The following is a 23,112-nucleotide window of genomic DNA, read 5'->3' on the forward strand; positions in this document are numbered from 1 at the left end:
GTCCACACCAGGCTTTTAACACCCTTGAGACTGAAGGAGGGAAAAGGCTGTAACTGGCAGCGACAACTGGGCCTAGTATAACGCGAACTCCAGTTTTGGCCAAACCTCCTCCAACACACATGTGCAAAGCCACATTCTCATGAAGAGGGGGCAAAACATTTGCTTTCTGGGTTTAACCTTCTACCATCTCAAACCAACTGTGCCAAAAATTTCCCTATTCACCAGGATTCATCAAAAAACGTACATTTCTATTTTCACCTATTTTAAGAGAATAATTAACTGCTCTATTTTTACAAAAAATACACAAAGTGATACAATCTAAAGACTAATCCTCAGACAAAATCAATTGCTAAACATTGGAGGGGCAAAAGGGGAGACCACGCCGCAAAAGCACAGAGACGCAACTTTCCGCACCGCGGGAAGGCCCCGACCACGCTGCGGCTCCGCCTCTCCTCCCGCCCCTCGTTCGGTAGTCCGGTAGCCCCGCGGCTCCCCGAATTCCCCGCCCTCGGCCCCTGCGGGCGCACCCTGCAGGCCCCGCCCCGGCCCCGCCTCATCGCGACGTCAGTTGTTATGTCTCGGCTCCGGCCGCGGCCGCAGCTGATCTACGGTTGTGGAGGCTACGGCCGCGGCCTCCGGAGGTGGCGGGGGTGTTGGGGACGGGTGCTGCGACCGGCACCGCCCATCCGAGCGGGGCGGGCGCTGAGTGGCCGGGAGGCAGCCGGGTAGCCTCCTGGAGGAGCAGTCTCGGGGCCTATTATTGGTTTTTTCCCTCCGAGACCGATTCCATCTGCAGAGACCGCGACGCCCCATCCTGGGCCGGGCCGCGGTGCCCGCCCGCCTGAGAGGCGCCGCCCGCCAGCCGGCCCGAGCGAACCTGGAGCCGCCGCCGTGCCCGCCGCTCTTCTCGCGGAGCCTGGGCGGTCGGCGGGGCCTGGGACCTGGGCTTCGGGCGCGGCGTTGCGGCGGCCGCTCCTCCCCGCGCAGAACACGCTGGGCCCCGGGCCTGGCCCGGCCGAGCGCCGCGCCCTCCTGACCCGCGGCCGCGGGAGTCCGGCCCCCACGGCCCCTCAGGCCCCGGCCTGCCGCCGGGATCCCCGCCTCCTGGGCGGATCTGAGTTATTTTTTGGTCTCCCCCTCCCCCTTGAGATCGCGGCACCGGAGGGCCGACCCCGCCACCTGGGTCAGTGCCCCCGCCGGGGGAATCGTCCCTCGTTTTGTTCTTCCCCGCGAGCTCTCCCCGCGCCCCTCTCCTTTCTGTGCTTAATGGATGGGGGTTTTGAGTTTTTCCCCTTTATTTTTGTCGCCTCTTGACTGGGAGGCCCGGCGCGAGGCTCTGCGCCTCTGCGTCCCTCGTCGCCGCCTCGCGCCCGCGCGGATCCCGTCACCTGCTTCCCCGCCGGGGATGGCCGGCCAGTGACGGCGCCGGGTGGCCCGCGCGTAGACACGGGGCCCTCGCCCAAGCTGCCACCGAGCCGCGGCCCCCGCCCTCGACCCTTCTCTCTCCCGTATTCCGAGCTCTCTGGAAAGAGAGGAGACTCCAGGGAAGATGTGGCTGAAGCTTTTTTTCTTGCTCCTCTATTTCCTGGTCCTGTTCGTCCTGGCCAGGTTTTTTGAGGCCATTGTGTGGTATGAAACTGGCATCTTTGCCACCCAGCTGGTGGATCCGGTGGCGCTGAGCTTCAAGAAGCTGAAGACCATTTTGGAGTGCCGGGGGTTGGGCTACTCAGGGTTGCCCGAGAAGAAGGATGTCCGGGAGCTGGTGGAAAAGTCAGGCGAGTATCGGGCTTCCCCTAGGGTCCCCTCCACCTGGGAGAGGGGACCACCTGTACGTCCTGGTACCTGGCTGTTCCCCCAGAGTGAGGCCTTCCCTGGAAGCGTTAAAGCTGCCCAGGTTTCTTCGTCCAAGCTTTCTACAATCAAGTATGCGGATCCCAGCTTTGAGGAGGAGTCTGAAATTATTTGGAGGAGTGTTGGTGTATCCTTTTAAGGTTATCGTAAAATGACAGTTTAAAGTGTGGCTTCTTAGCGTTGTTTACTAAGTTGAGTGATTTTCTCAAAATTCGGGAATATCAACTAGTTACAAACTGGAAAGCATTATTTGTCAGTTGAAGTTCATAAAAACCTAAGAAGAACTCCAAAACGTTGTCTGTCAATAGCAATATTTGTCACGATAGTAATAATAAGATACCCAGAGTGGGGACACATCTTTGGAATACTTACTATCAGAGGCACTTGGGCCTAGGATTTAAATGTTAAATCATGAGTTTGAATATAGACAGTGTACACCGTACAGTATTAGCTTTTCAGACTTTAAGTTTGGTGAAAATAAGGCGAGCATTTTGTATAAATGCCTGCCATGTTCGAGTTTATATTATATTTCTGTTAGGATTTTTAAAAATTTGCATCTTGGATGTGTAAAAGAAAAAAATTTTTTTGTCTTCTGTGTCACAGGTACCCTTGCATTGTTTAATGGGTTGAGAAATATACGTGAAATAGTGCTGAGAGAATATTCAATGTCTTAAAGAATGTGTTTTTAGTAATTGTTGGTTTTGGTAGGATTGGGTGAGAAATATGGTTAATTTTTTTCACTGCTGCACAAAGTATATCTTTGGATATACTTCCTGAAAGTGGAATGTAATTTGAGAAAGGCTTTCTGCGTTGCTGTGGGAAGCAGCTGAAACTGATGGTTACCTTTTTTGTTGTTTCAAGTATTTTTGTCAGCTGTATCTTTTACAAGATAAATCTTTTCCTTCTTTAGTACCTTATAGACATGTAGCGTGATAGACAAGAGTATGAGCTCGCTAGCAGTTTTAACACTTGGATATTTGTAGGTTGCGGGTTATAAAACTCCTGTCTCACTATTAGGGTAGAGGAGAGGAACACACTCTGCAAAAGTGATAAATGTTTCTTTAGAGAAAATATAAAATCGTATATTATTCTTGCCCCTTGTTTGCTGACTGGTTTATGGCGATTCTTATTTCTAGCATAGGGGGAAGAAGTGGAGTAACTAGGGTAAGAGATCTCTAATAAATAAACTCTCTTGGTTTAGAGATGAGAAGTGTCTCATCTGCCAAAGCCATCTTTTTTTTTATGGAAAATAATTTGGTCACACATTTTTTTTTCTTTTGACTGTTATTTATTATTGCCTTCTTTTGGGCCTAAAAATACTTGGCACATTGAATGTACTAGAAGTCCACATTTAACTTTAAGACGCACAGCCCGGTATGACTCAAATCACACGTTTTATGGCAGAAAAGTCATGGTATAGCAGTTTAAAATTTAAGTGTTTATTGTGAATGGTTTTGCTGCTATCATGGTGCAGTACTTGGTTTCTCACTGTTTAATATTTAAGGCGAAAGTTAAAATAATTTGACTTTAGTGTTTTCCTTTCCTTTTTGTTTAACGATACAAGCTCTAAATTTATAATATAAATTTGTATATGAATATGGAGTTTGTTCTGTCTAACAGGTAAAGTTCTAACCTCCAAGTCATACAAACCCTGTTGCTCTTTTAAGCAGGGCTGATGGCAAATTCTGTGAACCCAATTCTACATCTTTTAAGTAAGAAGCATATAAGCCATACTGTTTAAAAATGTATATGAAGCCTGTATGTGTCATTCATAAAACTAAATAATTTATAAAGTTGTGCCTTTTTGGAGTGGTACAAATTTGGTAATTTCCTAATAATTATGTGATAACCCCACTAAAATATAAGCCCTATTCTATAAGAGCTGGATTTTTGTCTATTTTGTTCACTTTTCCCTGACGCATAGGAAGTTCTTACTACATACTGATTGAATGTATGACTCCTAAGTGGGTATATCCAGGTTCTTCTAGTAGTTCTTGTCTATAAAATACAAGGAAAGTACAATATCATGATTCTTAACAGTGTAAAAAATAGAATTACTGAAATTGGGAATCTAGGATTCTTGCAACCTTATTAGTGTTATTCTTTTCCTTTCTTCAGGTGACTTGATGGAGGGTGAGCTCTATTCTGCTCTCAAGGAAGAAGAAGCATCCGAATCGGTTTCTAGTACCAATTTCAGTGGTGAAATGCATTTCTATGAGCTTGTGGAAGACACAAAAGATGGCATCTGGCTGGTTCAGGTATGAAAAGCAGTAATAATTTGATAATTCGAGAACCCTAAAAAAGTTATTTTTACTAAAATAGTATGTACCAGCCAGTGACACTTCCGTGTCCTTGTGTCTTGTTTCTCACACATAACTCAGTTCTCTTAGGGAGGCTCTAGTATCTTCTTAAAAAGGTTTTGGAGACTGAGGAAGACGAAAATTGAGTAGTGGGAAAGAGAAAGATGGGGGATGGGGGTCAACTTTTTGTTTAGAATCCCCAGAAGCAAATCTATTTTAGTTATTGGACCTTTGTTGAATTGAGAAATACACATATATATCCCTTTTATTTAGTGATTTGCACTGTTTCTCTTAGTTTTTATTATCTCCAGTTTTTAATTCAGTGGCCTGAGTAATTTTTATATGTAAGTAAGAACCCTAAAGTAAAAGTAAAGGAATCATCGTATTAGGGAGATAGCCAACTTTGTGACTATAGAGGAGCTGTTGTGGAAAATGGTGGGGGTGCTCATTACGTAACTCAGGATGATGAGATTATAATTTTTAACCCTTGTTTTTATGATAGCAAAACTGTGAGACTTAATTAGCATATTAGAATTTTAGAGCTATGAAGGACCTTAAAAATATTTTATGCTTTCCAAGATGTAATTTATGGTGAGTGGGCATGCATTATCATTTACATATTTTAATGTAAATTAGAAAAATTATATTAACATAAATTTCATAAATTTTGCTTAGGACAGGACTAAAGTTATTTACATTTTAAAACTGTACATTCAAAGTGACATATCAAGTAAATTAACAGCGTGAATGTGGCTAAAATTATTAACGTAGTCTGTGAATGGCTGAAGCTTGGAAATTATATCAGACTAACCCTTTCTGAGACTCTGAGAGGTGAAGTAGCTTGCCCAAGGTCATGGAACTAGTTGGTAGTATTGAACCAGGATGAAACCCAGGTCTTCTGATTTCTTGACTGGTACTCTTGTCATTTCACACTGGAGTGGGCAAAGCTTGATTCAGGGCATGAAAATTAAAACAGTTTCTTCATATTTCTTTCTGAGAGTAAAGACTGCAAAATATGGTAGGAAAAGCTATGAGTTCAGAGACATTAGTTGCAGGTCTGGTACTGTCGCTGTTACAGGTCTGGTACCGTCACTGACTAGCAGTATGATTGTGAATAGGTATATTTTTCTGTTGCACGTGGCCTCAAATAAATACATATACATCTAAAAAGGATAAAATAGTACTGTAGTCCACTGTGCTAAAGGGTTGAGGTTTGGGAATTCTTCCAGAGATTTACATTGTTCATCCATGGCCTTTCTTTATTGTATCCTTCCTATTGCATTTGTCCTTTTACCTTCCAGATAATCTAATTCAGTAATTTTTTAAGTTCAGCAATGGGAGAGAATGTGAGAGTATGGGTGTAGTCTATACATTATCTATTTAAATTTTAGTTTATTTCTGTGTCAGTTGGAGTTGAAAAATAAGGTGTAGCTTTTTTAAAGCTTTAATGTGTAAGTATATTGTTATTCTGTTTCTTTTCTCTGGTACTTATTTCTAATAGTCTGATTGAGAAAGACACTGGTTTTGATAATTTTAGATTTTATTACTGAGGATGAATTGAATAGCCACTCCCACTGCCCTGCTTTCAGTGTCTAAATGTCACCCACATTGACTGATCCCATGGAAATAAATGGTGAAGATGTTGCACACCTTTGAAACTTGGAAGGGCTATGTCAAAAGTCTTGAGTTCTTTTGCTATATAGGCTGCTGCCTATAGACAACAAATACATTCTGGTTCAATAGTTAGCAGTATGTTCTTGGCTTGTAAATGATCTACTGTTTTTGATGTCCTGTTAAAGATATCCATGAATTAAGCTCCTGTAATAAATATGTGACAGAATTCATCAAAAGTTTATTCAGTTGTGGGTGTGCCAGGCCCTGTTCTGGGCCCTGAAGATATACCAGAAACACACACCAAGCTAAGGCCTTGCTCTGTCAGGCAGCTCACATTCTAGTTGGGAGAGGCAGACACCAAATAAATAAATATTTAATATAACATCAGTTAGTGGAAAGTAGTAAGAAGAAAAATAAGCAGATTAAGGAGATGAGAGTGGCAAGGAATTCTCTGGTAAGGTGACAAATGAAGTGAAGGACAAATAATGATAGTAAATGGTAGCATTGTAAATTCTAGTTGCTAAATTTTTTTTCTCTGAAAATATTTTTAAACCTTATAGGTATTAATAGTTGAAAAACAACTCTTTAAAAATAGAATGTATTTCTATGGTTTTTCTATGTATGGAAATAATGCAGTAGGACACCTACTTAATTTTTCCAGTGATGCTCAAGGTTTGCATTGACCACCACTGTCTGGCTTGTGTTCCTTGAGGCCAGTGGCTTACATCTGTCAAATGGCTGGCCTGGTCTGAAAGAACAATCTCTGGCAGGACAACTGAGAAGAATGAGATTGAAACCCTGTCCTTGGCACTGTGAACTAGCCAGCTAAGCCAATCAGCACAGCCACCTTGGTTTAAGCCCTTAAAAGAGGGTTGTACTTTTTAAAACTATGCTTAAAATTGAAAATATCTACTAGAAACAGAAGAGAAATATTGTCTCCATTGCTTGCCATTCTTTCAGCTCAGATCATATATATATATTAATCTATTGTAAAGGATAACTTTCAAGAATTGTTTTTAGCAATTTGAATTGTTGTTATTTTCTGTTTACAGTAGTCCCCCCTTATCTGAGGGGGATGCGTTCCAAGACCCCCAGTGGATGCCTGAAACCGTGGATAGTGCCAAATCCTATATAGTCTATGTTTTTTCCTATACATACATAACTGTGATAAAGTTTAATGTGTAAGTTAGGCACAGTAACAACAACAACTAATAAAAATAGAACAATTATAACAGTATACTGAAATAACATTTATGTAAATGTGGTGTCTCTCTCTCCGAATATCTAATTGTATGTAGTATTTTCGGACGGCAGTTGACTGCAGAAAGTGAAACTGAGGGTAAGGGGAGACCACTGTATTTTAGAAGAAGCTGACTAATTTGTTCTCTGTCATTTGTTTTAAGTCTATGAGGAGTGTTTTCATAAATGAAGATGCACAGATGCCAGCCAGTTCAATCCTCTTCATATTTTTAAGCTTTTCCAGGTCCATGTTACGTATAGTCTCTGTAATGTGAACAGAATTTATTTTAGTTTTCAAGGTAGCAACATACATATGACATCTTTACCAATGACACACTATGAAATACATGTAGAACCAAGTGCTCTTTTTTCTAAGTTATTCCTAACATTGTTTTTCTCCTTTGTCCCTAACCCAAGCTCATATCTTTCATTAGCTATTCATTTAACTGTTTTGTGGATTCTTTGGCCCCAGTCTTCATAGCATTACAAATAGAAGATGGTTACTTTTCTTTCAAAAGACCCTTGGTCAGAGAGGCAGATGGCACAGTGGATAGGCTTCTGAAGTGGAGAAGTTAGCATAATTTATGGGTTTTATGGATTTATCCTCCTCCTAACATTTCTGTTTCTCCGTTTTGACTTTTGTCATAGTTCAAAGAAGGACATATTTGTTCCCTACTGGCTGTGTTACATCATATGGAATTTAAAGTCACTGGAATTGAGGTAGCAGTGAGAAGCATCATATGATTTAAAATAAAGCTTTGGGTCAATATTTACTGAAGTATTACATCAATATATTTCCTGTTTGGCTGACAAGAGTTAATAGCTGATTTTAAACTTGTTTATCTTTGCTCCTAGACAAAAGTTTTGTTCGAGGAGATTCTAAATTATGTATTTCTTTCTTGATACTGCTATGGAGGTGAAGCACATAGCAAGCCACTTTATCTTATATTTTGTATTGGTAAAAAATTTTATAAATTCTATGTAAGAATACAAAAAAATTAAAAGACCACTGTTTTTTGTCAATCACTTGTCCTTACTCTTAATGGTTTTATATAGTTTGCATGTATATACTAGGTTGGCTTATGATTTTGAAAGTAGAGACTCCCTATTATAATGAAATACTGAGAATGCAGAAAATATCATAGCACAATACTCTCATTGTTCCAGGGAGTTATGTTACTTAACTAAACCTGGATGTCATTGTATGGAGATTAACAGTATTAAAAGGGGTATGCCACATGGTTTGGTCAGTAATAAACCTCACCTCTAAATAATGGGCATTTTAAAATGCACTGAATTAAACATCTTTATGTCTGACTGAGGTCAAGAACATTAATATGCAGTTGCTTAGCAGGGTACCATTTATGCCACTGTTTGTCCAGAAAACATCTTGGTACAGGTTGCTGGGGAAGGGACTTTGATTATAACAGAAATCAAAAGCTTAAGAGTCTTTCCTTTAGAGACTCTGTGTAATCAGAACTAGAAGAATGAGTTATTAAACTGTAAGAAGCTGAAATTGTTTGGTTTGACATAAATACTTATTGAGCACCCATATGAGTTGGGCACTGTATTAGCTGCAGGGACTACAGTGGTGAGCAAGTGTGGGGATGCCAGAGGCAGATACCCTGGGAAAGGGAATGGAAAGATTGCTTCACTTCTAGCCTGTGTTGCCAGGTCTGTTCCAGACCTGGAACTCAAGCTGTACTTTGTCCAGTTTTTTTGTAGTCTTTGAAAATGTTCCCCACATACAGTGTTCCTTCCTGAGCTGCTGAGGAAAATGTCTCCCCTTTTAATGAGACCAGCCATATGAATGCCACTCAGAATCATCATGCATCCTTCTAGGATATGAGCTATAAATTGGGGACTCTTACTGGTATGACATAGTGTGTGTGTGTATATATATTATATATATATATATAAGGCATATGTATATATATATATATATATATATATATATATATATTAGGCTGAGAATATTTTGTTGTGCTGTGTGACTCAACCAGATGAGTTATTTTGTGAAAATATTAGCATTTTTATAGTGGTTGGTTAATTTAAACTCCACCAAATTTAATTTATGCTAAACCTTCAGTTGAATTATATAACTATGTAGGACATTGGACACATTTTTAATTGCATAAATATAACTATAAAGTAATATAAAATGCTTTCATGCAATGCCTACAAGATTTTTCATTTTTGTGTAGCTCTGTCAGTCAGGGATCCTTAAACTCTTCAAAACCAAATGCTAGAACACGTTGCTGAATAAATAAGGCCCTGGCATTGAACATTGTCTTGTACCTGCCCCAGGTATGTTCCCAACTCTTTTCACTCACTTCTACTATCTCTGCTATAACCAAGAGGTACCTGGGAAGAACCCCTCTCATTCCTCCTTCTTTTCCTAACATTGGAGCTCTTATCACATGTCTCAAAGATACCTGTGCAGTGAATAAGATCTTCACTGAAAGATGCTTCCAGACTTAGGAACTAAATATTTACACCGGCGAGGCAACCTCTAAACTCCTTGGAGCAGTGTCATTCTGCACACAGACCTGAAATGTTTGGGTTATTTGCAACCTTGATCAAGAAATGGGATAATGCCTGAAAAGTGAGTTATTTTTAAAAGAGGGCAAAGAGTAGAGAGTATGGTAGTATGATTGCACAGATACTTCTTAATCTTCTTAAGGAATCTGAAAAATAAGTTAAACGTGTCTTTGATTATTTGACCAAAAGAACTACCAGATTGACTCTTGAGTGGTAGCAATAAAAATAAAATAAAATAAAGAACAAGAGGCAATAGGCGCCTGCTTTGTTTGATCTTCCTAATTTTCTAGGTACAACTTTTTTTTCTCTCTTTTTTTGAGATGGCATCTTGCTCTGTTACCCAGGCTGGAGTGCAGTGGCATAATCTCGGCTCACTGCAACCTCTGCTTCCCAGGTTCAAGCGATTCTGCTGCCTCAGCCTCCCAAGTAGCTAGGATTACAGGTGTGCACCACCACGCCCGGCAAATTTTTGTTTTTTTTAATAGAGGCGGGGTTTTGCCATGTTGGCCAGGCTGGTCTTGAACTCCTGACCTCAAATGATCCACCAGCCTCAGCCTCCAAAAGTGCTGGGATTAAAGGCGTGAGCCACTGTACCTGGCCTTCTAGGTGAAACTTATAAAGTACTTTTGGACCAGAGAAAAATGTAAAGCTAGGGAATTACTGGGTAGGGAAACTGGTGTGAGCATCCTTCAAAAGAGCTTTCACCTATTAAGTGCATGTCCCCAGATTGCCTTCTTCCTGGTTACTTCAGCTGTCTGAGTATTTGAATAAATTGTATCTGCCTCAATAAGACCACTTATTTTCATTAAAAAGTACTATCAAAACCATGGTTGAGTGCAGTGGTTCATGCCTGTAATTCCAACACTTGGGAGGCCGAGGCAGGAGGAACCCTGAGGCCAGGTATTTGAGGCTGCAGTGAGCCATGATTGAGCCACTGCACTTCAGCCTGGGGAACAGAGTGAGACCCTGTCCCTTAAAAAAAAAATGTAATATCAAAACCATTTGCTTAATGCCCTAAATTGTGTATATGTATTCATTAAGCTTCAAACTTATGTGATAAGATATTATGTATGCATGTGTGTCTCGGTAAGTATGAGGATGGTAGTGGAGTGTCACAGAGGTTATTTGGCACATAAAGTGAACTTCAAGTCACTTGTCATCACAATGTGCTGTCTCTTCTGCTGCCCTCTGACATTTGTTAGACATTCTAGCACAGAGGCCACAGATGAGGTGGCTGCACCACCTCTTGCGTCTCCCAAGGAGTTGACTGTCAGCACTCATTTTACACACCCACCTGCAACTTCACTTCCTGGAGGCTTTGTGAGTGTGAAAATGGCCCTTCCTCCCAGAAAGATTAGAGGCCCCCAGAGTATTATGTTGTAATTTTGAATTGTATAGTATCAGAAATATAACGTTTATGAAAATAAACTTGGCCTATATACCCTGGACTTAAACAGATGGTTTCATGATGACTTTAGACATTTTTGGCTTTCCTTTAACTTCCCATTTAGTTATTTTTATGGTCTTGTTTTTAATGTTTTTTGGTTTTTACTGGTATCTGCATTGAAATTCTGCCTTCATTAAAGGCAGGAAGATTAGGAGATAAAGGGAAAAGGTGTTAATGATTAGAAAGGCTGACATTTATAAGAGAAGTCTTGACATATTTTGAAGGTCTTGCTCTGTCACCCAGGCTGGATTGCAGTGGTGCAATCTCTACTCACTGCAACCTCCACCTCACAGGTTCAAGTGATTCTCATGCCTCAGCCTTCTGAGCAGCTGGGACTATAGGTGCCTGCCACCATGCCTGGCTAATTTTTGTATTTCTAGTAGAGACGGGGTTTTGCCATGTTGGCCAGGCTGGTCTTGAACTCTTGGACTCAAGTGATGCATCTGCCTCGGCCTCCCAACATGTTGGGATTACAGGCGTGAGCCACCACACCTGGCCTCTTTTTCTTTTCTTAAGAATCTTTTGCTTTTCCTAATCCTAATTGTGTTTGAAAGCTCTTGCAAATTTGAAGTACAAGTTCAATAATGTAAAATTCATTACATTAAAGAATGAATAAGAAGAATGGTAATTCTTATTGTATGTTAGAGCCATTCATGATTAAGCAAAAAGCCATAAAAGTAGTAGTATTTATTGATTTAGTCAAAGCACCCTTTAATAGAAAACATGTGTTTGACTCTTGGCTCCATAATTATACTTTTTAAAAAGTGAAATTTGAACTTGTTGAACCTACATGTGATAATTTTTAGTAAGCTCTATTTGGATTATTGTTTAAAATTTTCTTTTCAGAGCAAAGAGAAATTATTCCAAGGGCCATTTTCTTCCTGTGTAACTTAATTAGAGAGAAGAGGCCACATGGTGGAGAATGTGGCTAGCCTTTTAATACAGTTTTGACTCCCTCCCTCTCTTTGTAACTGCCACAGAGTGTGGGAGAGTTTAATTTACTTTTCAGTGTTTTAAGTCTTTTTCCTATTGGATAGTTGCTCCTTCTATAAGAATTGTAATGATAATGTGATGATACAGTAAACAAGAACTGGGAACAGAATATCTTTTTTTTTAAGTGAAATTATATTGTTGATGTAAACGGTTGGCTTGACTCCATTTTAGGTAATTCAAGTTTCTTTTTCTCTATTTTTGGGAATAGGTCATAGCAAATGACAGAAGTCCCTTGGTGGGCAAAATTCACTGGGAGAAAATGGTTAAAAAGGTGTCAAGATTTGGAATACGTACAGGCACATTTAACTGTTCCAGTGATCCCAGGTAAGTTGATTAGGCAATTCTTAGAATTTGAGTCCTGACCAGGATCTTTCTTATTTAAAAAGGACAATGATACTAGAAGCCTGCTTGAACTGAAAGCTTATTATAATGTGTAGCACACTCTTAGTTACATAGGTGCTTGATTAATGGTTTTTGATAAACTGGCAGCTAATGACTTTCACTCTAAGATCTCTCTCTGTCTTCTCTATCTCCCTCTCTCTCCCCGTCCCTTTCTCTGGCTCTTCTGTGTTTTTTCTATTGAAGATATCTCTTAAGATTGTGTCTTTAGTCCTTTTCATTTCACCTTTCTTTTCCAAAGAGATCTCAGCACATTCATGGCTTTAGGTGACACCTCTGTGCTGATATAAATCTTCTATCATTCTGACCTCTAGTTTGCATTTCTCTGCTTATTTCCATTTGCTCTGCAACTATCCCTAGATATATTCTTTTCCCTGAAACCTAGTATCTGAAATCAGATTCATCCTCTTTTTCTTTAATCATCCATGTATCCTTCTACCTTTCTTTTTTCTGTCCTTCGCCGGTTTTCCCCCCATTTTCTCAAATAAGAATCCTCAGAGGTGTTTTTGTTTATGTTTTGTTTTTTTGTCATCATTTCCAGTATTCAGTCTGTCACATTATTTCTTGTTTTATTATTCCATTATTTCTTCTTTGAAATGCCTTTTTTTCCATTTCTCATGCTACCAAGTTATAACTTAGTCTCATTCATTGATTGTAGAAAACTCTCCTAAACCATTACTATACCTCCTTTCCTTAGCCTTACATTTACTTCTCTTCTGCTTAGAACCCTTGTTTTGCCCACTAGTAATATAGGGTGAGATCGATGGTAGAGTTCCTCTAAGAGTTGGGAATAGGAGGGAAGTTCCTGTATCTCTTAACTCACATTTAGTCTCCTTATCTACCTGCAAAGCTGTCATGCTCATCTTCACCACAGAGTCTTTTTTTCTGATTTTTTTTTTTTTTGAGACAGGATTTGGCTCTGTGACTCAGGCTGGAGTGCAGTGGTGTGATCATAGCTCACTGCAACCTCCAGCTGATGGATGGGCTCAAGTGATCTTCCCACCTCAGCATCCCAAGTGGCTGGGACTACATGCATGCATCACCACACCTGGCTAATTTTTTTTTTTTTTTGTAGAGATGGAGTCTTGCTATGTTGCCCAGGCTGGTAACCACAGAATCTTAATCACATCCCAATGTCTTTTGTTGAAATGTCTGAGATAGCTTAAGTCTTAATGTTCTTTTGAAAAGGAAATCATTCTGATCTCCTTCGTCATTTACCAAAGACAGGATTTGATCTGATTCCATCATTTCCAAATAGAGTCAAAATGAAAGGTCTTTTTCTTCCTCACTGATTTTTACAATACTAGAACAAATGATAATGCTGATATTTTGATTTTTTTAGTTATGCCAAAAGTCAGTATTCATATCACTATTTTCTTTTAAAATACCCAATGTATTTTTTAAAAATCAGTGGAACTAAATAATACATTTCAAACATTATAGTTTATAAATATATTAGAAAATATCAAATAAAAACATTTTAAAAATATATAAAGTTGAATACATTAATTAAAGTCTAATGTTATGAGACAATAAAGAATTCAAAAACAAAATAAAAATAATCTGTTAAACGTGAAAAACTGAAAGAATGATTTGGTGGGGGCAGACAAAGCATAATCTTATAATCTTATAAATCAGAGTGCATCAGAAGTATCATAATTCAGTCCGGTGGATTTTAGTGCAAATTTATTTAGCTCTTCTTTTGAAAAGCTCTGATTCTGTATTAGCTGAGAAATGGTGAAGAGATACATACAAGCTAGCTCCAGATGGTTTCCTCTAAATCCTACATCTTCAAATAATCCTACCTCTTATTTACAATTGAAGCAATGTTTTTTTGCATAACTTTTTGCTTTTTTGTTGATTGTAGCTATAGTTTTTGTTATTTAAAAAAGTACTTCTACTCAGCTTCATCAGAAAATGATTTTGTTGCACAGTGACTTGTACCAGTTCCAATAATGTGCCCATGACTCCTCATTTGGAAAGTCCTCCAACTGGAATAAGAACTGTTCTTGCCATAGAAGCTATGCTTAGTCAGGGTCATTTTTCTCTTCTTTTGATGACTATGGAGATATAGAAGAACAAAATTTAGAGATATAGAAAAGAGTGTTCAGAATTTCAATGCAGGGTGTAAGTGGGCAGAGAATAGTGTTATTTCAGGAAGTGTTTTAATCACATATTTTGAATAATTGAGTCATCATCTTGATTGTGGAGTTTTAAAAATACCAAAACTCTGTGCCCCACTGTCTGTGCTGCATTCTTTGACTGTAGTCCCTTCTCTGGGGTGGCCTCTGGGCAGCTGACTTCAATATGCTGGTCCCACTGTACAGCTATACTTTCCTGACCTGTTTAGCTCCTGCCTTAGTCTGTTTTGTGTTGCTGTATAAGAATACCTGAGGCTGAGTGGTGGCTCACGCCTGTAATCCCAGCACTTTGGGAGGCTGAGGCAGGTAGATCACTGGAGGTAAGGAGTTGGAGACCAGCCTGGCCAACATGGTGAAACCCGTCTCTACTAAAAATACAAAAATTAGCCAGGCGTGGTGGCGGGTGCCTGTAATCCCAGCTACTCGGGAGACTGAGGCAAGAGAATCACTTGAACCCAGGAGGTGGAGGTTGCAGTGAGCCGAGATTGCACCACTGCACTCCAAGCTTGGGTGACAAGAGCAAGACTCTGTCTCAAAAAAAAAAAAAAAAAAATACCTGAGGCTGAGTAATTTATGAAGAAAATAGATTTATTTAGCTCACTGTTCTGCAGGCTGTATAAGAACCATGGTGCCAGCATCTGCTCAGCTTCTGGTGAGGCTTCTGTGCTGCCAGAACATGGTAGAGAAGGTCAAAGGGGAAGTGGACACATGTGAAGGGCATGTGGCTTTATGTCAGCCCACTCTCGAGGAAACTACTCCATTTCCACAAGAACTAATTCAGTCTTGCCAAAGCTAGAACTCACTAACTTGAGAGCAGCACTAAGTGTTCATGAGGGATACACCTCCATGACCCAGACACCTCCCACTAGGCCCCACCTCTCAACACTGCCACACTGGGAAGAAAATGTCAACATGAGGTTTGGTGGCGACAGACAAACCATAACCAAACCAGAGCAGCTCCCTTAAGAACATTTAGGACTACCACTTCTGAGCAACTTCTGACTGTCTAGTTGTAGCAGCTTTAATTTCTTTCCCTATGTACCCAGAAGGAGTGGCCTTGCCTGGCTCTACCTCTTCTCATTCCCTAACCAACAGATCGATTTCAGAGGGCTTTTCCTGTGAGGTTCATACTCTGTACTTTTTTTGAGGATGTAGGAGATGAGGTGGTAATGATGTGTGGAGAGGGCTGGGGAGATGGGGATTAGTAAAGAGAAGATAGAGGACATGGAAATTGCAGGAGCTGAGTGGTAAACAGGAAGCCTTATGGCAAGAGTGTCAGGGATGGTGGCCAGTGGAAAAAACGGGGAAGGAGAAGAGAAGGGGGGATTGCAGAGAGAGCCAGGAAAACCAAGGAGGCCAATGACCTTGTCTGAAAAAACAGCATATATAAACAGAAATGTTAAGGTTTCTCTCTCTTCTTTTCTTCCTTTTTTTTTTTTTTTTTTTTTTTGAGATGGAGTCTCACTCTATTGCCCAGGCTGGAGTGCAGTGGCACGATCTCAACTCACTGCAACCTCAGCCTACTGGGTTCAGGCGATTCTTGTGTCTCAGCCCCCCAAGTAGCTGGGATTACAGGTGCATGCCACCATGCCCAGCTAATTTTTCTATTTTCAGTAGAGACAGCGTTTCACCATGTTGGCCAGACTGTTCTCAACTCCTGGCCTCAAGTTGATCCACCCACCTTGGCCTCCCAAAGTGCTGGGATTACAGGTGTGAGCCACCGAGCCCTGCTTCTTTTTAAATATAGCATGCCACATCAGCAACTGGAAGACCAAAACTCACAAGGCATATTTCCTATCGTTTTTAGTCTTAAAATTCTCTAAGAGAACTCAAAAGGTTTAGTTTAAAAACTAGAGGATATTTTCATGGTATTGTCATTGAATTTGTTAGATAATAAAAAAATTTTTTTTGAATTGGCAATAAAAGTTTTTATATTGATGTAAGGTAATACAACCTTATTCTATCTGGAATGATAAAATTATTACTTAGCTCTGAACTGAAAAGAAAGCACATAATATGTTTGTTTTCTTATGTGAAGAAATGTCTGCACTTAGAACTTGTTCATTTTACAATGTAAGTTTTCTGTCAGAAAGGCTGTCATTTAATTTATGACACAAATCAGAGGCCACAGTAGGAAGATAAAATAGATGGCCAAGAGTTGAAATGTGTCATCACAAATATCATGTGCAATGAAAACATTAAAGATACTTGAAGATATTTAAGATATAAATAAGACAATTGTCCATATGCATTTGACTTGTTACTTTTTTGGGATACGGTAAAAATAGAATTCATGTCAATCAATGAATTATTATTTTGCATTGAGTGGAAGATACTTATTTTGTAGGAATATATACTTTTCAGACCATTTCAGTTAAAACAGTAATGATATTAATGGAATCTGTCTTATTAAGGTAGTGAATCAACTCAACAAGAAGCTAAGAGTCACGGTCTGTGATTTTGAGTCACCTAGACAGTTTTCCAGAGTCATCACTAACCTTGTCTTAAGACATAGCGTGTTGTCTTCATTTATCTTAAACTATATCACAGAATCCCTGAGATAAAATTAGTCATATTATCATTATACAGCCATATGCTACCTACGTCAAGACTCTTGTCTTCATCTGATCATATGATGTGTAATATGTTTATTTAATAAAATATAATCCATGCTAAGTAAAGCATAACATCTATGACTTTTACATCAATATTCTGAGTAGCAAAATGCGAAGTCAGATATTTATTACTATGCATATACAAATCTGTAACAAATAAAACGTTTCCATGTGGTAGATTGTCTTTTTTACAACTTTATTGAGGTAAATTTTACTTTAAAATTTCACATGGTAGGTTTTGGAAAAAAAATACTTTTTAAAAACAAAAGATTAACTCTTCTGTGTGGTACATGAAAAACTAACTAAAACCAAAAACAAAAGGCAGCCTGGGCGACATGGTGAGACCCCAACTCTACAAAAAATTCTTTTAAAACTTAGCCCGGCATGGTGGCGTGCATATGTGGTCCTAGCTACTCAAGGAGGCTGAGGCAGGAGAATCGCTTGAGCCCAGGAGTTCAAGACTGCAATGAACTGTGATTGCATCAGTGCACTCCAGCCTAGGTGACAGGGAAAGACCCTATCTCTTATTATAAAAATAAAATAACTAAAAATTAAAAAAAAACAAAAGGAAAATATTTTCACTTACAATCTCTTTACTGGGATACAACAGCTGTTTTCATTGTTCTTTTTTTTTTTTTTTTTTTTTTTTTGAGACGAAGTCTTGCTCTGTCGCCCAGGCTGGAGTGCAGTGGCGTGATCTCGGCTCACTGCACCCTCTGCCTCCCAGGTTCAAGCGGTTCTCCTGCCTCAGCCTCCCAAGTAGCTGGGATTACAGGCACGCGTTGCCATGCCCAGCTAATTTTTATATTTTTGGTAGAGATGGGGTTTCACCATGTTGGCCAGGATGGTCTCAATCTCCTGACTTTGTGATCCGCCCACCTTGGCCTCCCAAAGTGCTGGGATTACAGGTGTGAGCCACTGCGCCCAGCCTGTTTTCAGTTTTTAATATTTCTTTTCTCTCCTTACCTACTTTTTTAAGGGAAGATGGATATCACAAATATCCTAGCAAGAACCTGTCAATAGACAGGTTTCCAAAAGGAAGAGAGTCATGATCCTACTGCATAAATCTAAATGAATGATTTAATTTTAGTTAAATTCTTCTGAATATACTCTGCTGTAAAATGGGGATCATTCTTGAAGTGAACCTCTTAATCTAAATACTTCCTGTTTTTGTTTCCTCTTGTTAAATACTCCCCTTCATGATCTTCATTGAAGAAATAAGAGAATACAAAAATATATGGGGCTTGCTGTTGCTCTTTTCTTGGTTGGCTTTTGTGCAGATTACTTTGTAGCAGTCAGGCATTGTGGTAGTTGTTAATTAAATGGGTAAGCATGACTCCTACCCTCAAGGAGCTTGCACCAAACCAGTGACTCAGCCTTAGGATAATCTGTTTTCTTCTCTTTTCTCCACCCATCTGGATTCTAACCATCCTTCAAGACCTAGTTCAATTCCTAAACCATTCATGAAATCTGCACCAGCCCAAACTTTGAACTTCTTTTGCATTATTTAGCAACAGAATATATACAGTTTTATCTCTATTTTGTCTCATTAATAGGATTTTAAATTCCTTCTGAATATGAATTATTTTCTTCTTGTCTTCTGGATCTTAGCACATAACGCAGTTGTAGGTACATGAGAGATGCTGAAGTATTCGCTGATTCCTTTGACTCAGAGGCTTTTCAAGATACACTTTATTTAAAAAAAAAAAAAAGAAACACAGAAATACAAAACAAACTAGAAAAACAGAGCTTGCTTTTCACAGCTGCCAAGTAGTGGTACCACTTTTTGATTATTTGGAAATTATTTGGTTTTGGGGAGAGGTGCTAAAGAAATTTATCAGGGAAGATAAGTTGTTTGCATTACAGCCTAGCTGTTTACTTACAGTTTCCTCTCTTATAGATATTGCAGGAGAAGAGGCTGGGTCCGATCCACACTCATTATGTCTGTTCCACAAACAAGTACTTCAAAAGGGAAAGTCATGCTTAAAGAATACAGTGGACGCAAGATTGAAGTAGAGCACATTTTTAAATGGATAACTGCTCATGCAGCTTCTCGGATCAAAACCATTTATAATGCTGAACACTTGAAAGAAGAATGGAATAAAAGTGATCAGTATTGGTTAAAAATATACCTATTTGCAAACCTTGACCAGCCCCCAGCTTTCTTCTCTGCACTAAGTATAAAGTTTACTGGAAGAGTTGAGTTTATTTTTGTTAATGTAGAAAATTGGGACAACAAGAGTTATATGACAGATATTGGCATATATAATATGCCATCATACATACTTAGAACTCCTGAAGGAATTTACAGATATGGAAACCACACAGGCGAATTTATATCCCTTCAGGCCATGGATTCATTTTTGCGCTCATTACAACCCGAGGTAAATGATCTGTTTGTTTTGAGCTTGGTTCTAGTTAATCTTATGGCTTGGATGGACTTATTTATTACACAAGGAGCTACCATAAAGCGATTTGTGGTTCTCATAAGCACTTTAGGGACATATAATTCTCTATTAATTATTTCCTGGCTACCTGTGTTGGGCTTTTTACAGCTACCTTACTTAGATAGCTTTTATGAATATAGCTTAAAATTGTTGAGATATTCCAATACAACCACACTGGCTTCATGGGTAAGGGCAGACTGGATGTTTTACTCTTCACACCCAGCCCTGTTTCTCAGTACATACCTTGGTCATGGTTTACTAATTGATTACTTTGAGAAGAAGAGAAGGCGCAGCAACAACAATGATGAAGTCAATGCCAATAACTTAGAATGGTTATCAAGTCTGTGGGACTGGTACACCAGCTACCTCTTCCACCCGATTGCTTCTTTTCAGAACTTTCCTGTAGAATCTGATTGGGACGAAGACCCTGACTTATTCTTGGAGCGCTTAGCTTTCCCTGACCTTTGGCTTCACCCTCTGATACCAACTGATTATATTAAAAACTTACCAATGTGGCGATTTAAATGTCTTGGAGTCCAGTCTGAAGAGGAAATGTCGGAGGGGTCTCAAGATACTGAAAATGACTCCGAAAGTGAGAACACAGACACTTTGAGTAGTGAGAAGGAAGTATTTGAAGATAAGCAAAGCGTACTTCACAATTCTCCAGGAACAGCGAGTCACTGTGATGCTGAGGCTTGTTCATGTGCCAATAAATATAGTCAGACCAGCCCATATGAAAGGAAGGGGGGGAGATCATATGGATCATATAACACTAATGAAGATATGGAACCTGATTGGTTGACTTGGCCTGCTGATATGCTGCGCTGTACTGAATGTGTTGTTTGCCTAGAGAATTTTGAAAATGGATGTTTGCTAATGGGGTTGCCTTGTGGTCATGTGTTTCATCAGAATTGCATTGTGATGTGGTTGGCTGGGGGCCGACATTGTTGCCCTGTTTGCCGGTGGCCTTCTTATAAAAAAAAGCAGCCATATGCACAACACCAGCCCTTGTCAAATGATGTCCCATCTTAACCATGTGCAATTTGTCCTTTATAAGCTTTGAGTATCTTACAGCTTGCCTTTTTAATGTTAGTCACAATGTTTTTGTGGTTTGAAGTTTAGTTTAATGTTAGTGCAGTGACGGGAAATATACATTATGCTAATGTTGATGACAGAATTTATTTGGTTGCCTTGTGTGTTAATTGAATGCATACCTAATTGTAAAATTTTTTTATTTACAACATTGGAAATTCAGAAGTTAATGTTTTTTTGTAAGCACAAAAGAAGTATGATAGAAATTTATCCTAGCAAGACTTTACAAGATAGGATCAAATTCTAATGGAATTGAGCCGGTTTCTTATCCTAAATGTTTCCTCCCTTTTTACAATCTCTGTCCAGCACCTCTTGGTTAAATAATGTATGCTGTGAGACATGAAATTAAAACAGACCTATGAAATAAATTATTTTAAAACCAGAAGATTACAGATTTTCCAATGTTAAATTTTTTTGATAAGGTGGCTGAATGATATAGGTGTTTTGCTGGTTTGTTAATTTCACAGATAGATCAAACATGATTCTTGACTCACGTTGGGGAGGAAGACAAAATGTTGCTGGCACTTGCTAGATGTGACAGTTCACCTTTTAGCTTGGTTAGCTTTGATGGGAAAGAGTTTCATGGTGGGCTTTTGAAAAAGTACTAAATAATTTATCAGTACTTAGCACATTCATCTAAATAAAATCAACTATAGCATATTAGCCACACATAAATTATGTTTATTCTGACTTTTGAAATTTTTTAAAGCTACAGAAAGCTATAAACATAGTACAGTGAACATCCATTTCTTTTTATCTAATTCACCAAGTGTTCACATTTTGTTATATTTGTTTTATCTCCTATCTCTTATGTGTATATTTCTTTCTTTTTTTTTTTTTTTTTTCTTTTTTGAGATGGAGTCTCACTGGGTCGCCCAGGCTGGAGTGCAGTGGTGCGATCTCGGCTCACTGCAAGCTCCGCCTCCTGGGTTCACAGGAGTAGCAGGGACTACAGGTGCCCACCACCACGCCCGGCTAATTTTTTGTATTTTCAGTAGAGACGGGGTTTCACCGTGTTAGCCAGGACGGTCCCGATCTCCCGACCTCGTGAGCCGCCCGCCTCGGCCTCCTAAAGTGCTGGGATTACAAGCATGAGCCACCGCACCCGGCCGCTGATCCTTTTGAAAATAAATTTCAGTCATCATGATGACTGACTGCTAAATATATCACCACATATCTAAGAACAAGGACATTCTTTTATGTAACCACTATACCATTATGACACCCAAGAAATTTAACATTGACTCAATAATAGCTAATGTATATAAAATCGATACTCCCCAATTGCTCCTGAAATATCCTTTATATCTAAATGTTTTTGTTTTATTTTTATTGTGAACTCAGACATAGTCGATACATTAAGTTTAGTCTCCTCCTTTTCATCCTTTCCTCTAGAGTAATTCCCCCTGCCGCCACCCCTTTTTTTTCTTTTTCTTTTCTTTTCTTTTTTTTTAAAGACAGTTTCCCTCTTGTTGCCCAGGCTGGAGTGCAATGGCGCGATCTCGGCTCACCGCAGCCTCCACCTCCCGGGTTCAAGCGATTCTCCTGCCTCAGCTTCCCGAGTAGCTGGGATAACAGGCACCCGCCACCACGCCCAGCTAATGTTTGTACTTTCAGTAGAGACGGGGTTTCTCCATGTTGGCCAGGCTGGTCTCAAACTCCCGACCTCAGGTAATCTGCCCGCCCCGGCTCCCAAAGTGCTGGGATTACAGGCGTGAGCCACGACGCTAGGCCCCTGCCCCCTTTTTAAAAAAGTAGACTCTTCTTTGATTTCTCTCTGGTGTTCTGTTTTATTTTTATTTTATCATTTTTTCCTTTTTTTGAGATGGAGCCTCTCTCTGTCGCCCAGGCTGGAGTGCAGTGGCATGGTCTCAGCTCACTGCAACCTCCGCCTCCCTGGTTCAGGCGATTCCCCTGCCTCAGCCTCCCGAGTAGCTGGGATTACGGACATGCACCACCATGCCTGGCTAATTTTTGTATTTTTAGTAGAGACGCGGTTTCACTATGTAGGCCAGGCTTGTCTCGAACTCCCAGCCTCAGGTGATCTGCCCACCTCGGCCTCCCAAAGTGATGGGATTACAGGCATGTGTCACCACACCTGGCCAATTTGTTTTACTTATTTTTATTTTTTTATTTTATTTTATTTTATTATTTTATTTTATTTTTATTTTATTGAGACAAGGTCTTGCTCTGTTGCCCATGCTAGAGTGCAGTGGCATCATCATAGCTCACTGCAGCCTCAAACTCCTGGGCTCAAGCGATCCTCCTGCCTCAGCCTCCCAAGTAGCTGGAACTACAGGCTCAAGCCACAGTGCTAAGTTTTGTTTTGTTTTGTTTTTTTGTTTGTTTTGTTGTTGTTGTTTTTAAGAGTTGGAGTCTTGCTTTGTTGCCTAGGCTGGTCTTGAACTCCTAGGCTCAAGCAATCCTCCTGAG

General features: G+C 39.8%; 1 protein-coding gene and 1 long non-coding RNA gene across 5 annotated transcripts; one reads left to right on the top strand and one right to left on the bottom strand.

The window, feature by feature from the left end:
* The first annotated feature begins 558 nt into the window (after positions 1–558).
* RNF103 (ring finger protein 103) lies at positions 559–21,064 on the top strand. 4 transcript variants are annotated; one of them, XM_016948906.3, is made up of 5 exons: positions 559–641; positions 1,609–1,775; positions 3,970–4,109; positions 12,194–12,309; positions 19,041–21,064. In XM_016948906.3, the coding sequence occupies exons 1-5, from the start codon at positions 574–576 to the stop codon at positions 20,617–20,619; spliced, it is 2,070 nt and encodes a 689-aa protein (XP_016804395.3). In that variant the 5' UTR covers positions 559–573; the 3' UTR covers positions 20,620–21,064. The 4 variants fall into 4 exon arrangements, with proteins under 4 accessions (XP_016804395.3, XP_016804394.1, XP_054533964.1 ...); XM_016948905.4 differs by lacking the exons at positions 12,194–12,309; positions 19,041–21,064 and adding an exon at positions 6,427–8,027 and having other exon boundaries at positions 571–1,775; XM_054677989.2 differs by lacking the exons at positions 559–641; positions 12,194–12,309; positions 19,041–21,064 and adding an exon at positions 7,653–7,857 and having other exon boundaries at positions 1,178–1,775.
* LOC107973537 (uncharacterized) lies at positions 7,106–20,185 on the bottom strand. Its single transcript, XR_001715906.3, has 3 exons — positions 20,096–20,185; positions 19,024–19,223; positions 7,106–7,268 (listed from the first exon to the last, which is right to left on the bottom strand). It is a non-coding gene; the product is annotated as an uncharacterized LOC107973537 (long non-coding RNA).
* Positions 21,065–23,112: the final 2,048 nt, after the last annotated feature.

This window comes from Pan troglodytes, chromosome 12, assembly GCF_028858775.2.
Source record: "Pan troglodytes isolate AG18354 chromosome 12, NHGRI_mPanTro3-v2.0_pri, whole genome shotgun sequence".
NCBI classification, from domain to species: domain Eukaryota; kingdom Metazoa; phylum Chordata; class Mammalia; order Primates; family Hominidae; genus Pan; species Pan troglodytes.

Bases quoted from the DNA above. Each gene is read 5' to 3' on its own strand.
- RNF103 (XM_016948906.3), top strand. From the start codon at position 574: ATGTCTCGGCTCCGGCCGCGGCCGCAGCTGATCTACGGTTGTGGAGGC. The intron at 642-1,608 runs GTGGCGGGGGTG...CGTCCTGGCCAG, and splicing joins TACGGCCGCGGCCTCCGGAG to GTTTTTTGAGGCCATTGTGT. The intron at 1,776-3,969 runs GCGAGTATCGGG...TCCTTTCTTCAG, and splicing joins GGAGCTGGTGGAAAAGTCAG to GTGACTTGATGGAGGGTGAG.